Raw genomic sequence first — 14063 nt, forward strand, 5'->3', positions numbered from 1 at the left:
CACCTTATATCCGGTGGATACCCGCATGGATATCCATCAAACCCGCAATATTTTTTTTAAATATTTTTAATTTAATTTTAATCTAAAAATGTATAAAGAAAATAATGTCATTAATTAAATTAACAAATAGCCAAAGGCTCAAAGTTGTGTATGTGTGTATGTGGCCTATATCCTACTCTAAAGTCATAATCTAAAGAAAACTAAAAGCATTTTCCTTCGAATTAGTATTTGAAAATATTAATCTTAATTATTATTATAGGCATTGTGTTAGATGGGTGCTTATAGTGGTGAATGAAATGAATATCTTCTCTTGGAGCTTGTTTTAAATGATAATATGAAATGTAATTATTATTTTTAGATACTAGTTTGTATTTTTTAAATGGATTTGTATAATTTATACTTAAATTTGAGAATTTGTGTTGAATTGATGTGGAAATTTTAATTTTTCATTTACATTATTTAAATATAAAATTGAGTATGTTATATGAAATTTGAAGTTGTTATTATAAATTATATATTAAACATTTGTGATTTTAAATACGAAAAACCGTAAAAAATCCACCGGATACCATTGCGGGTTTGGTAATTGTTAAAACCCGCTGCAGGTGAATTTTTATAAAAAAATTAAAATCCGCTGCGGGTTGCGGGTGGGTTTAGTAATTTAAATTTTGTGCGGGTTTGAATTTAGTAATGACAAACCCGCTGCGGGCGGTGCCCATTGCCATCCCTAAGAACAATGAATTTTTCTTTTTTAATTTTTTGTCTCTGGTTCTACCATCAGCACGGGCATACACCACACGTCATTTCATATTTGCACCCAAAGAAGCAAGATACCCAACGACAACAAGCCTTACCTGTAGCTTTGTCAAATACATAGGAAATCTATGTTGTAAAAATTTACAATAAAAGATTCTCCAACCAAAAATGTCATAAACATAAACTTTATTCTCCGTGGTTAAGAAGCTGACCAATCAGAAAAACAAAAGTGAGCTGCGCTGAGCATCAAGCAATCAATTCTAAAACGGCAAACACCGAGTCTGAAACCAAAGTTAAGGAGTCACAAATATGTTAACAGTTTTTCTCTACTTTACCATGTACATTTCAGATGGATACCAGCACTCTCAAAAAGAAAATGTCAACATAACACGAGGTGCGTGAACTCACCAACCGCTAATATCATCTTTGCGGTGTAAGAAAGTAGTGGCATGACAATAGAAGAATAGAGCAACAATGAAGTCCAGCAGAATTCTTAACAAGCTGTGTACACAATGGATTCTTCTGTAGGGGACCAGGTGGCCAGTGATCACAGGAGCTGGAATTTTTGGACTTCTCTGCATTTTTGCACGGAAAATTCTGCATAGTCACTCATCAAGCTGCTACCAAGATGGCACTGTACATGGTACCAAAACAAGCACAACAGCTTGTCGTGCTATTACTAAACTGAGACCATATTATCATTCTCCGAGATGGTGCCCCACTGCTTAACCACAACAAAGTCCTTCAACAGTCACTCAGCAGGATTTTTTCTTGTACCGGCTCTGTGTCAGGCTTAATAGAAAGTCTGTAAATATGTGCTCGTACTCCGGCATTTTCCCATACCCTGCAAAATATTCAATGCCAGTTCCAGTGCTACTAAGTACTCTTTAAAGTTGTTGTAAGCAGCAAATAATTATAGCTCTAATGAAGAAGAACTATGAAAAATAAAATCAGGTTCTCACTCACCAGGGAAGTAGTTAATGTCAATGACATAAAATTGATCTCTGGTCCCATGTTCTCTGATAATATCCAGATTGAACAGCCGTAGACCCTACATATTACATAACAAACAGTGATGAATATATCCAAATAATCAGAGGCAACAATGACTTGTAAACTGCTGTAAAAAACCAAAATGGAGAAATGAGAATAGCTACCAGTTGACGACGAAGTTCCTTTGCAAGTCTCTCTAATAAAGGTCGCGGAGGAAGCTCTGCAGAGATGAAAAAGGAAACATATATTAAATTGGCCTTCTCAAGATTTATTGAATCAGTCCACATGTTTTAGTCACTTTTGCCGTCATGAGCTACTTCTCATTACAGAAACCCAATGAGGCACCATCGCACAAGAACATTTTCTGCAAACTCCAATCACCATTATATCATAAAACTTCAGTTGCAAAATCAACAGAGGATGTAAAACCCAACCCCCCCTAAATTAAACAGAGATTTACTCACCAGCAACACAAGGGTCCAAATCAGCATCATCTGCAGAAGCTGCAGCACAAGACACCCGTGGAAAACGGAATACACCAGCACTTGTAGAGAGATCTTGTTTAGTGACATCAGGTAAAGAGAATCTCCTGACCACTTTTATTGCTTCCCCAACAATATAAACCTTAAAAAGAACACCTCCTATGACCAATAAAGAAAGGCCAATTGGAGTTATGTCACGCTCAGAGCAAAATAAAGATAATATAGTGTATATTGGCAAGATAACCAAATGCCATTTGCATACCATGATTAACAAATTCCTGCAGAACCAGTGGAGGTTCAAGTTTCTTCAGGGAATACTGATCATAAGCGAGTGAAAGTTCATGTGATTTTGCACTCCCATCAGCAACCAACGGCTTTGCAACTGAAACGATAAAAGTATGAAGCCTTGTTTAGGAAAAAGAACCAAAAAAAAGGAAGGGGATCGCTTAAAATATACATACAGGTGATTTTAAAATTAGCAAACATTACCGCAAGGTGCCTAAACTTAATTTTTGCTACTAAGTTGATGCACAACCTAGATCATGCAAAAAGATACATACCTAGGGGTAGAGTCAGTCCAGCTTTCAAAACCACATCAGGGATCGATGATGCATCTCTTTCAATAACTAATTGTCTGGGAACATCAACTTTACCTGCATTATAAACCGCCAGATTACATTAAGGACGAAAAGTAAGCATTTTTTAGCATCTAATGTCTAAATATAGTAAGAAAATTACCATAGGAGTTAGACAGATTCATATCAGCTACACACTGAAGCATGGATTGACGGTTGTGCAAGTGTTGAATAGCATATGGAGGATCAAGAACTGTGACTTCTGGATGTGTTTGCCTGTATTCCTAAAATTACAAAGTGAAGAAGGGTAACAAAGCATGCTTGGTTATGCTGCATAAACATTTACAACATACATGCAAGAAAACCTGACCAAGAACTATTCCTTAGTTGATTTATTGATTATTAAAATGGAAACTTATGACCTGATAAGAAATCTTGATGCTTCGCACAACAAAGTAGACTCCAAAAACATTAACATAAGTGTCAGAAGTATAATTTAAATGCAAAATTGTAGAAAGACAATCCAACTAGTTTTGCTAGTATCATTCATGCACAATAATTTGTAGAAGCTGGTGTGTAATTAAAACAGATATCAACTCCAAAATCTAAATCGAGCAAAAATGTGTAGAAATGTTAGGTTAGAAATTCTTAAATCTTTATGATCGTCACAGTATACAATAAAAGCAAATGGTAAGTTGACAAATTATTTCAAAGCAGAAGTGGTCACAGGTTAGAACATAAGATGCTTAAACTAACCAAGATCATAGAGTTTGAAGTTGTGATCCTAGAAGATATAAAATGCCTGATCTGCAAACTAGAACCGTAAAAGTTTGACCAGTCACTAGGTCCAGCCACACAAAATAGAATACACCCACAGTGACTTACAAAGTGTAGACCTAAAACATGAATGTGCAGCTAAAAGAGAAAAAAGGTAATCCAGATCTTAAAACTAACTAAAATTTGGTGATCCATCTCACATTCAGCTGATGAAAAAATGGGTAATGATATACCCAGGAAACAAAAGAATCTATTTTAAAAGAATAAAAAATATCTTTTGCAAGTAATGCTCAGGTAACCTGAAACAATCAGCAAGATGGCCAGGAAGTAGAAACATGCCCACTTGCTGGAAGCTTCAAGCCCCGTACAACTACTATCAATTCAAGATTCATGACCAACGAAAGAGCAAGCACTCTGCATTTGTTTCAGACAGTAATAAGTTTTCTTAAAAAAGAAAAGCATTTGCCATCATTAATTGTTTTAGTTAGTTCATATCATGTAACATCGCACACTTATAAACGCATGCTCTACATCAAGGGAGCGAGACATGATACTAAATCAATCCCCATATATTTGCAAACATTTGATGTTTCAAACGGAACCAACCTCGAGAATCTGGCGCCACTCTTTCCCGGTTAACTGCATTAAAAATGAAAAAGAAACCACAAATATCCGTAAGAAAGTTACCATCAAAACTCACCAGGTAAACAACCCTTCCCAATAAGATTAATGCAACCCAAATATATGAAATAAAATCGTCTGCTAACCTTATGCAGCACAATGTCAAAAGGGCCCTGATCTGAAAGTGGTCGGTTCTGGTCAATCGCAACAAATAATATTCCCTTATTCCTGCACAAGCACAACACAGATCACCCCGTTAGATTATGGAGTAAGCAGGCAGTAAATAATACATATCAGGATTCGTCACATGTTACAGGATCGGTTAAACATTTAATTAAGATATTTGCCGAACACATTCCAAACAAATAAGGAACGCATAAGTCATAATCGCACTCGTTTTCAATGATTTTCATAAAATAGCTGTGGCCTGAAAAAAATATCTTTTCTTCAAAGAAATTGGAGTTAGAATGTGTTAGCGGTGAGATTCCGAAATTATTCCTTTTTTAAGTTCTTGACAACCAAACAGAAAACGACAGACCAAAAGAAAATCAATAGCGAAAACGTGTAAAGCATTTTGAAAGCAAATCTGAGGCCAGAAACACCGCAACCACATCATCTAAAAAGTTGCAAGAAGTAATTAATCATATAAAATCTGGGGGAAAAAAACCAATAAAAATCTGAAATTAAATTATGATTATGATAATGGAAGATTCGATTAACGAAGTACCTAGCCAAGCCTTCAAGCTTAGGCTGCAAGAAGCTCTTAGTCTTCTTGGAGGTAAGAGCGTAACCAACAACAACTAATTTGGATTGCTGCTGAGTTTGAGGAAACGAGAGTAATTCCTCCTCTCTAGTTTGCTCTTCAATTTCCTCCTTCATCATCCTCATTTCTCTTCCCTTTTATTTTTTAAATTTAATTTTGGTTTTATAAAACTAGACCAAACCCAAAAAAAAAAAAAATGAGAGAGACCGGACGGATAGAATGCGAAGAATTCTCTAGAAACAGTCTTGGTTCGGTTTTGAAGATCCGATAAGCGAGACGATGATACGATACAATACGAGACGAGAGACGGAGAGAGAGGCAGAGCGAGAGAAAGAAACAAAGTAAAAGACACTAAATAAACAACAGACTCCCAATGCGTTTTATGTAACGCCGACGGGTTGACACTGAGAGGGGGGGGGGGGGGGTGGGTCGTTTATATAGAGCCTGATTATGAGGGACTGTTTCAGTGCTTCGCTTAGTCGATGTTTTCTTTTTCTTTTAAATTTTACTATTCGAAAAAAATTAATTATTACCAGACAATGGAAATGCAATTATGCGGACGCGTTATGGTCAAGATCAATGTCGACTTTCTGGAATAAATGTGTACTCTATTTATTTCTTTTTCTTTTTCTTTTTTTCTTTTCATGACCCAACCTTTTTACGCGTAAAAATAAGTATTACAAGCACATGAGTTTATGACGTGGCGATTCCTCAACACGGGATAGATTATTTTTATTAATTTTTTAATATTTCTTTTGTTAGGTTCTTTCCATCTCTGAGCTTTTATAAGATTGAGCTAGTGGATTGAGACATTGAGTGAGTATTTCAAGGCTCCTAGATAATTGCGGGAGTTAATTTTCTTTACCTTTAAGTGATGGGCTTTCTTTAATTATAAGATTGAAGATTTGAATCTCTTCATTAATTATATGAGTTGCTTTTTTTATGAAAAACTTCGTAGATTTATCTAATTAAACTTTAATTTATTTATGAATTTCTATAAATTTATAAATAAATTAATTTGTATGTAATATTAAAATTTTTAAATACATATTAGATATTTACAGACTACCGTTTAATTAGATTGATCGACATCCTTCTCTCAAGGTGTTGAGTATTCGAATCTTCCAAACTTTTGTCAATATCCATAGCTATTCGTTTGTCAATCAATGCTAGTAAATAAAAGTTAGTTTTTTTTTTTTTTTTTTAAGTCTGTTATACAGAGATATTACTGACATTACATCAGACATTACAATTAATATTTACAATCATACTATATAACCAGGACCACCGTCATACATTGACACACTGAAGTATATGTCCAGATATTTTAAACCCTCTCTAATATTCGAGGGGTATCTGCTCCACTCACATTTCGTAAGGGAGAGATTGTCTCCACTCAATTAATTGATAATTGAGGAAGAATTGAAACTAACCTCCATAATGCTCTTATGGAGGCTCGAACCCTTGCACTCAACATTGTAAGTGCAAGGCTTCTCCCATTGGACCAAAAGCCCATTGGTAAATAAAAGTTAGTTAAATGGTAAAAGACATGCAAAATACTCTTATTTCTTCTTATTAAATATTTTGGCAAAAAATAATAATAATAAATGGCCATATAGGAAGCGTCCATTAAATGTTAAAAAGATAAGGATTACGTAGATAGCATCGCGGAGGAGAAACTCTTGGGCACGTGGCAGAAAAGGAAACGGCCATGTAATTTACAAAGAGACTATTGTTCATGTCTCTTTGTAAATTAGCGTACCAGATGTTAGATTGATTTATTTGTATTGTAAATTTGTAATTTTCAATGGTATGGCCAAAGCATGTGCCAAATGGATAAGCTTTCCATTGCATTGTAAATTCCTTTTTACGTTTTTTAACATTAATTTGAAAGTGGAGATAGTTATTCAGGGTATGAACTTATAAATATTATGATCTATAAAACTTGATCATAATGAAATAAAGAGCATAAAAAAATATAAATTGTAATACAATGTATTTTATGTTGTGACGTATTAAATTTTATGTTTTTTAATTTTTTAATTAATATCTAATTTTATTATAATCTGAAATCTTTCAATTAGAAGTTTACACGTGTAACCGTTTAGATTTCGTGATAATTTTTTATATGTCCACCCACATACATGCTCCTGATGTGGGAACCTTATCTTGGACAGTTGGCCCTCCTCCAGGGACTAGCAACTGGGACTTTTAAATACAAGCTATATTTCTAATCTTTATGTTTTGCATCACGGTCATTCACGTGCGACAATTTTTTTACGATGTTAACGGGTATGTATGTATGTATGTATATGTATATGTCATGTGTGTGTATAAAATAAAAAAATGTGTAATTATTTAAAATCAAACCCATTAATATGTCTATTACTTTATCTTTATGGTCAATGTCTACTCTTTTCTTTAATTTGTTGATTGTTAATTATATATATTTTTAAGATATTGGGGGTTGATATTATAAGTGTCATTACACATATTATAATGAGTGACGGAACGCATGTTATTATTTTATTGATAGGATTGTAAGACTCATAATATAACCCTATTAATAAAATATTGATACGCATCTCGTAATATATTATAACGAACGCAGCGACGTACATCTAATTAAAATCATATAGTAATTATTTCTTTTTATCACTGCGCATTTTTACCTAAATATATTTTGGTGAAGACGGTGGTGAATTAGCAATTATACAAATGGCATGTTCGATCACGGACGAATATCTATGCTAAGTTGATATATCCCTCCCATTTCATCAGTATCGTTTGTGAGTTTTCGTTTTTTCTTTTATTTATTTGAAGCTCCATGCAAGAAGTCTTTCTTAATCTTTTTCCAAGTCATAAATTTTTTATTGCTGCCATCAGATTTGTTAAAAGGGGACCGCTTGCTCGTGACCTTGTGCGTACTACACTACTAATAGACAGTAGGCACTAATCATAAAAAAAAAGCAGAGCTCCTTTTTTTTATGTTTTTTTTCGTCGTTATCTAAATCACCTTTATGTGTGTGTCTCTCTCTCTATATTTATCTTATTCACTAACGGATTTGGATGGACTTTTGTAGCTTTTTGAATACTGATATTATAATTATAATTTATACATATATTTATAATTTCGATCTGTTGAGAGTCTCGAGACTAATATAGATTAGTTTTTATGCCACAACCCCAAATTATATTATAAGATAGGTAATTGTTATTTTACATATAACGTAAGATATACCCTCACATATGTAGTGTAAAATATACCTTCACACATGAATAGTATATGTATAGGGTCCATATACTATTTATAAGTGAGAATGTATCTTACATTAAATGTAAGATAGAAAATCTTTATAAGATATATCTATCTCTAATAATATTTTTATTTTTTCTACGGGAGGAGAATAAGAGTATTAAGTTAGGATTTGAACATGCATTTGCATGCCATAAGCCATCGATAAATTTTGTGGCTATTAATAATTTTTTGTCACGCATCAATCACCCATGAAGAATACTCAAAACGTAAGTAAAATGATATTGTCTAAACTATGTAAATGTAGCATTATTCTTAAATTAGATAGTTGTTAAGTTTAATATCTGTAATTTATAATTGACTTAAAATTAATCTCTCATAACCCTCAAGTTATTTAACAACTAATAATTAAATTATTAAAAAATGATAATTTAAATTAATGTAGGTTATCGATCACGTAACTCAGCAAGATTCCTTAAAAGAAAATAGCATAAAGTTAGGTTGTGAATATACGAGTGGATTAGGGTGTTGGAAATGGCGTGGATGGATGAACAAATAATTATCATTCTTCTTTCTTGGCTCTTTTCTATCAAATCATCGATGAGACCTAGTTGAGCAATTTTATAAGCTCCAAAATTCCAGAGCAATAGCACCACTTTTTTTGTTTATATGCATGCGGTGGCATTAAATAAATCCGAGTTTAGTTATTAGTTAACTAAACAAATGTTGTGTACAGTTGGAGTTCCAGGGGATTTATAGGATACGGTCTCACGGTGAGAGAATCTCATTTAGATATTATTCCATCTGAGTAATCAGACAGATTTCTTATGATGGTTCTTATTCTTTTTTTTCTTTTTTTTGAGATTTTCTCCGATTCAACAGCTGAGCGATGTGTGGGTAAATTTGCTTAACTTAATAAATAGTAAAATTTTTATTTTTAGTGTCCATTAAGTATGATTCATCTAATAATTATAAGTGTTTATTTAATTTTAAAAATATATTTCAAAATTTTGATTGTCATTTTATTTTATTTTGAATGGAGTTACTGGGATTAAATAACCTATTTTAGTTATATCAACAAAAAAGAGAAAATATTAGAATTTTTTTAAAAGAATTAAATTATTTAAAATACTCATAATTTATTTTACATTCTTATTTCATATATTTTAAAACATAATTTTAAAAACTTACCTTAAATAATTTTTAATAAAAGTTGTTATTAACAACCAAATCATTAAAATATTTTTTTTAATATAAACTCTACTTAAAAATTTTATATTAATAAAAAACTCTATTTAAATAACATCTATTTAAAAATTTAAATCAGATGGACCCTTGATCCAATATCACTGTCTCCACTCCAGCTTATAATTGAGCATTGTACTGTGTTTGTTTACTTTAACACCGAAGCTAAGCCAACAATGGCATACAGTTGGAATGGGGCCGATTGATGGGGTGGAGACATAATTCCAACTTCTGAGGGTGAGGGCTGACTCAATCAAAAGATAGAATAATGGTCATGGGACCAATTTTTTTTTTTTTTTTCTCTCAGTGCACATCACTGCTCTCGGGTCAGAATTCTTTGCCCCGTCGAGCAAAAGAAATGTCCATGGCACTCAATTGTATTTATCCATAATCTGCATGCTTGAGGCTTCTTTTTTGGCTTAAAAGTTCCACAAATTAGGTATAAAACTTTTGTTCCAGAGCAACCTGTTTGTGAAAGGTTCTTCTTGGATTTGACAAATGCATTTAGTTCGGTAAATGTAATTTACAGGGACAAAATTACCTCTGCACATTACATTATTCTAAATTGACCAGGAGAAGGCTCTCAAGTCAATTCACAATTTAACTAGTGGTCGATCAAATGATTGCTACTTCTCCCTCTGCATTGTCCTGTTCTTTCTGGAATTATTTAAGAACCATCCAAATAGAAATAAGTGGATGGCATCGCTGGTATTCCACTAAAATGAGCTCAATCATGATAAATAATTATCCCCCCCGCGTCATTCTCCATCACATAACTAACATGCACAGTGAAGTTGAAATCTTGTGCTCTTCCCCACTGAGCAATTTCGATCTTTCACTTATGGGAGCCCCTTGTTGTTTTCTGAAAAACGATGGTGAGAAAGCAATATCAAAATTTAAAGCGATTCACTCATAGGTCCACGCTAGGGTGGGGAGGTTACTGAGAGTGAGAGTGAGAAAAAGACCTGCTTTGCTTTCATAAAACAGCGGTCCCAAAACCACTTTTCCTTTGGCCCATCCAGGTATCCAACGCAAGCAATGGTCTTACAGGTTTCACGACTCTCCATATTCTTCTCAAATGCACAAACACTCGAGAGAGCAACCGCGGATATTTATTTGTAAATATGTTACATGTGCACCTAATTCTGCATTTTTGTTTAATATTTTCAGCCGCCGGACAAAAGAATATGGACTCCACGGGGCAGCAATTCCATTCCCATTGTATGCATAAGAAATAAATATCTCTACGGAATAATCTGCCCCTCGATGTTGACCCGTGCTATATGATACAATAATCGAGTTGTGCTCATATCCACGGCTCAGGAATTTCCGCGATGCGATTCTCTGATTCAAGTGAGTCGTACTGGTATCACGCAATCATTACCAATGTCTTTATTTACCAGTTAGCTGCAGTTTTACTTATAGATCAGGTTCTCAAACTCCCCTAGTCTTTGGTTTTACATACAGTTATTATAGCTGATGTCGAGGTAAAATCCAGGTATATATCCTAATCAGAAGTGCAGCAAGCCAAAAGTTGAAATCAAGCAACAAGCTGACTAATCCCATCAGTCCATCAGCCACACAAAGTATTACAGGGCAAGCCTGTCAAGAAGAAAACATATAATTGGGACACAAGAAGTTTGACACTGCAAATTAGAAGAACTAACCATGAAACCTGCTTTCAAAGGAATCCAAATCCAGCTGATAATCTGGCAACTGTAAACGTTAATGATGCATTTACTAATTAGAAATGAGAATGAGAATAAAGGAATGAAACTTATTAACTTGTTTACTTCCAAATTATGAAGGGGAAATGAGGATAGAATTTGAATAGACCCCACAAATTTAGGAATGTGACCTAAAAAATTCCTTTAAGAATGATAAGTGAATTAATATTTGCACCCTTCATAAAAATTAAAAATTCTTTTTTATCCCATATTATTATTATCATTATTATTATAAATAATTATTTAATAACTTGCAATAATGCATTCCGATTCAATTAAATAAAAATTCACAAATGGGATCCGGCATACAAATTCGATTAAATAAAAATCCACGACAAAGTTTTAAATGATACAAAAGCTTGAAAAGTCTTTTGCTATGGACAGACTCCTTTACAAAGCTTGGTTATCTAAAAAGTAATCACAACTCCTTAAACTGCACCTTGGGCCAGCCCTTTATTCGGTATTCACTAGGAACATGGGCGGATCTAGCATGTGACTACTGGGGGCTTGAGCCCCCACTGGCCAAAAAACAATTGTAAAAATAAAAAAGAAAAATATTTTTATTTTCTAATTATCCCTCATTAAATTTATTAAAATAGTCACTATAAATTATAAACCCCATAAAATTTAAACTTTAACTTTTAAGAATTATAAAAATTTATATTTTAATTAAAAATAATGATAGCCCTCCACCCAAAATATTTTTTATTCTCAAAAATAAGATTAATTCTTACATTTTCTATAATAATAGTAAAGAGAACGTTTTCAGTAATGAAACTCATTAATAATCATCTTTGGAATTGGATGAAATAAATGATAGTTTGGTTGTTTATATAAGAAATAATAAATTTAATAATATTGATGACAAGTCTATTGCATAATATTTTTAAAATATGAAATTTCGTAGAGAATAATTATAAATGTATTAATAAATATTTTATATATTCAAAATTTTAATTTTTTATATTTTACTATTATCTAATTTAGCCCCCGGTAAATTATTCTTCTAGATCCGCCACTGACTAGGAATCTCAATAATTTCTAGCAACTATATTAGCAACTTATCAACTATGAAGCTTTTCAATTGTTGCTTGAACCCAACATCTCAATGCCATACTTGCAAAGAAATGTCCATGTTTAAAACACAACATAAAAGGCAATTTCTAATCAAGTATTGATTAATATTGTTCAAGTTTTTAGGGAACATAGATATTTAGAAGTGAATTTCTGCTGAACAACACAAAAACAAGGACACTTTCGATGAGGGACTATTTTACTAAAATTACATAGTATAGAAATATATATACACACACACACACACATACATATATATAATTGGAGAAAAATCTAACAAAAAATATAACTTTTCATTTAATCATAAAAACATAGCTACTACATAAGATGGTGAGTGAAGGGGGGGAAAAAAAACTACAACATAGTGTGTATCATTTCGCGTAATTGAGCCTTTTTTTCCTATTGCATTGCTTGCTGTAACCAACATTACAGTTGATTCTAGTTAATTGTATGGACCAAGAAAAATGCTAATACACTTTATGTCTCCAAAAGAAACAAAATGCTGAAAAAAAAACCTCATTCTGAGGCACGGATCTCTTGGATAGTAGATAGCAACATTTCATCTCCAACAACTGCTCACAACTGTTTAAAGAAGTCATCTCTTGCATCTCTCGCCAACTTTCCAACCTGTGTTTGGTTATAATTACATGGAAAAAGCTATTTACCCCGAATGCTAACCCCGAATTTGTGCCTCGAATGGTAAAACGCACCGTTTGGTTTAATTTGTTTTCGAGAAGCACATGTTTCATTTGCTTTAACACTTTCCCTTTCCACTGTCCCTTTACACTTTCCCTTTCCTTAGCCCATAAAATGTAGAGGTTCAACACTTTCACAAACCAGTTCCGATTTTACAGTTTCCAAATGAAATTTTACACTTAGAGTTTTTCACTCTTTTCAGCGCTGCAATGAAGTCTTTACTCCGCTTAAACGAAAGGAATATGGAAGGAAAAAGCAAATGAAATAAGTGCTACACAGCTGGAAAGCAATAAATGAAAAAAACAAACCAAACATGTTGACTGATAATCAAATACACAAAACAAATGAAACATGTGCTTCTCAAAAGCAAATTAAAAGCAAATGAAACCAAATGGTGCGTTTTACTATTCGGGGCGCAAATTTGGGACTAGCATTTGGGGTAAATAGCAGCACTTTAATTACACACCCCAAAACAGAATGTCATCTTCAATTTTAAATTCCCTGTTCTCAGCTCTAACTTGCACCGAACAGTAAGCATAAGAAACAAAAGCAAAAAAATGTTGCTAAAAAACTTAACAAAGCAACCACCTCATCACTCACCTTGTAAGTATGGAACAAATTCATCACTTGCTGAAGTTTGGCAGGGGTGAGGGAACTCTTCATCTTCGAGAACTACTTCTCCAGAGGATACTTTGTAGGTTTACCTTGTGCTGGAACAGATGGCTTGTAGCTCACAACACACTGGGGAAGAATGAGCCTGTTCGTGTTACTTGGCCACACTATATATCACTTAGGGATTCTTTGGATCATCTGAACCTGAATCAAAATCAACACTTGACGGATAACATTGTTGAGAACCAGCCTCCACTTTCTCTACATTCCCCAAAAAAACCTGACACATTATCATGTGCTTCTCACTGTTCTCATCCGCCTCCACTATTTTTGCACTAAACGACACACACATCAAGAATAATTAAACACAAAAAATAATCGAGAAATGATGGACAGTAAGTTTAATATTAATTGAAAGAACTAGACAAGTACCTTGAACAAAGGAATCCAACAGGAGACAAGTAAATGCTAACTCCTTGAGTTGAG

General features: G+C 33.4%; 1 protein-coding gene across 2 annotated transcripts; it reads right to left on the reverse strand.

The window, feature by feature from the left end:
• Positions 1 to 925: 925 nt before the first annotated feature.
• On the reverse strand, positions 926 to 5372 carry LOC18041571 (inositol-tetrakisphosphate 1-kinase 3). 2 transcript variants are annotated; one of them, XM_006433636.2, is made up of 10 exons: positions 4932 to 5372; positions 4351 to 4432; positions 4190 to 4222; positions 2970 to 3090; positions 2792 to 2884; positions 2494 to 2613; positions 2214 to 2390; positions 1914 to 1969; positions 1723 to 1807; positions 926 to 1600 (listed from the first exon to the last, which is right to left on the reverse strand). In XM_006433636.2, the coding sequence occupies exons 1-10, from the start codon at positions 5090 to 5092 to the stop codon at positions 1512 to 1514; spliced, it is 1017 nt and encodes a 338-aa protein (XP_006433699.1). In that variant the 5' UTR covers positions 5093 to 5372; the 3' UTR covers positions 926 to 1511. The 2 variants fall into 2 exon arrangements, with proteins under 2 accessions (XP_006433699.1, XP_024038992.1); XM_024183224.1 differs by lacking the exons at positions 4351 to 4432; positions 4932 to 5372 and adding an exon at positions 3883 to 3997.
• Positions 5373 to 14063: the final 8691 nt, after the last annotated feature.

Source organism: Citrus clementina, unplaced genomic scaffold (genome assembly GCF_000493195.1).
Source record: "Citrus clementina cultivar Clemenules unplaced genomic scaffold, Citrus_clementina_v1.0 scaffold_5, whole genome shotgun sequence".
Taxonomy (NCBI): Eukaryota; Viridiplantae; Streptophyta; class Magnoliopsida; order Sapindales; family Rutaceae; genus Citrus; species Citrus x clementina.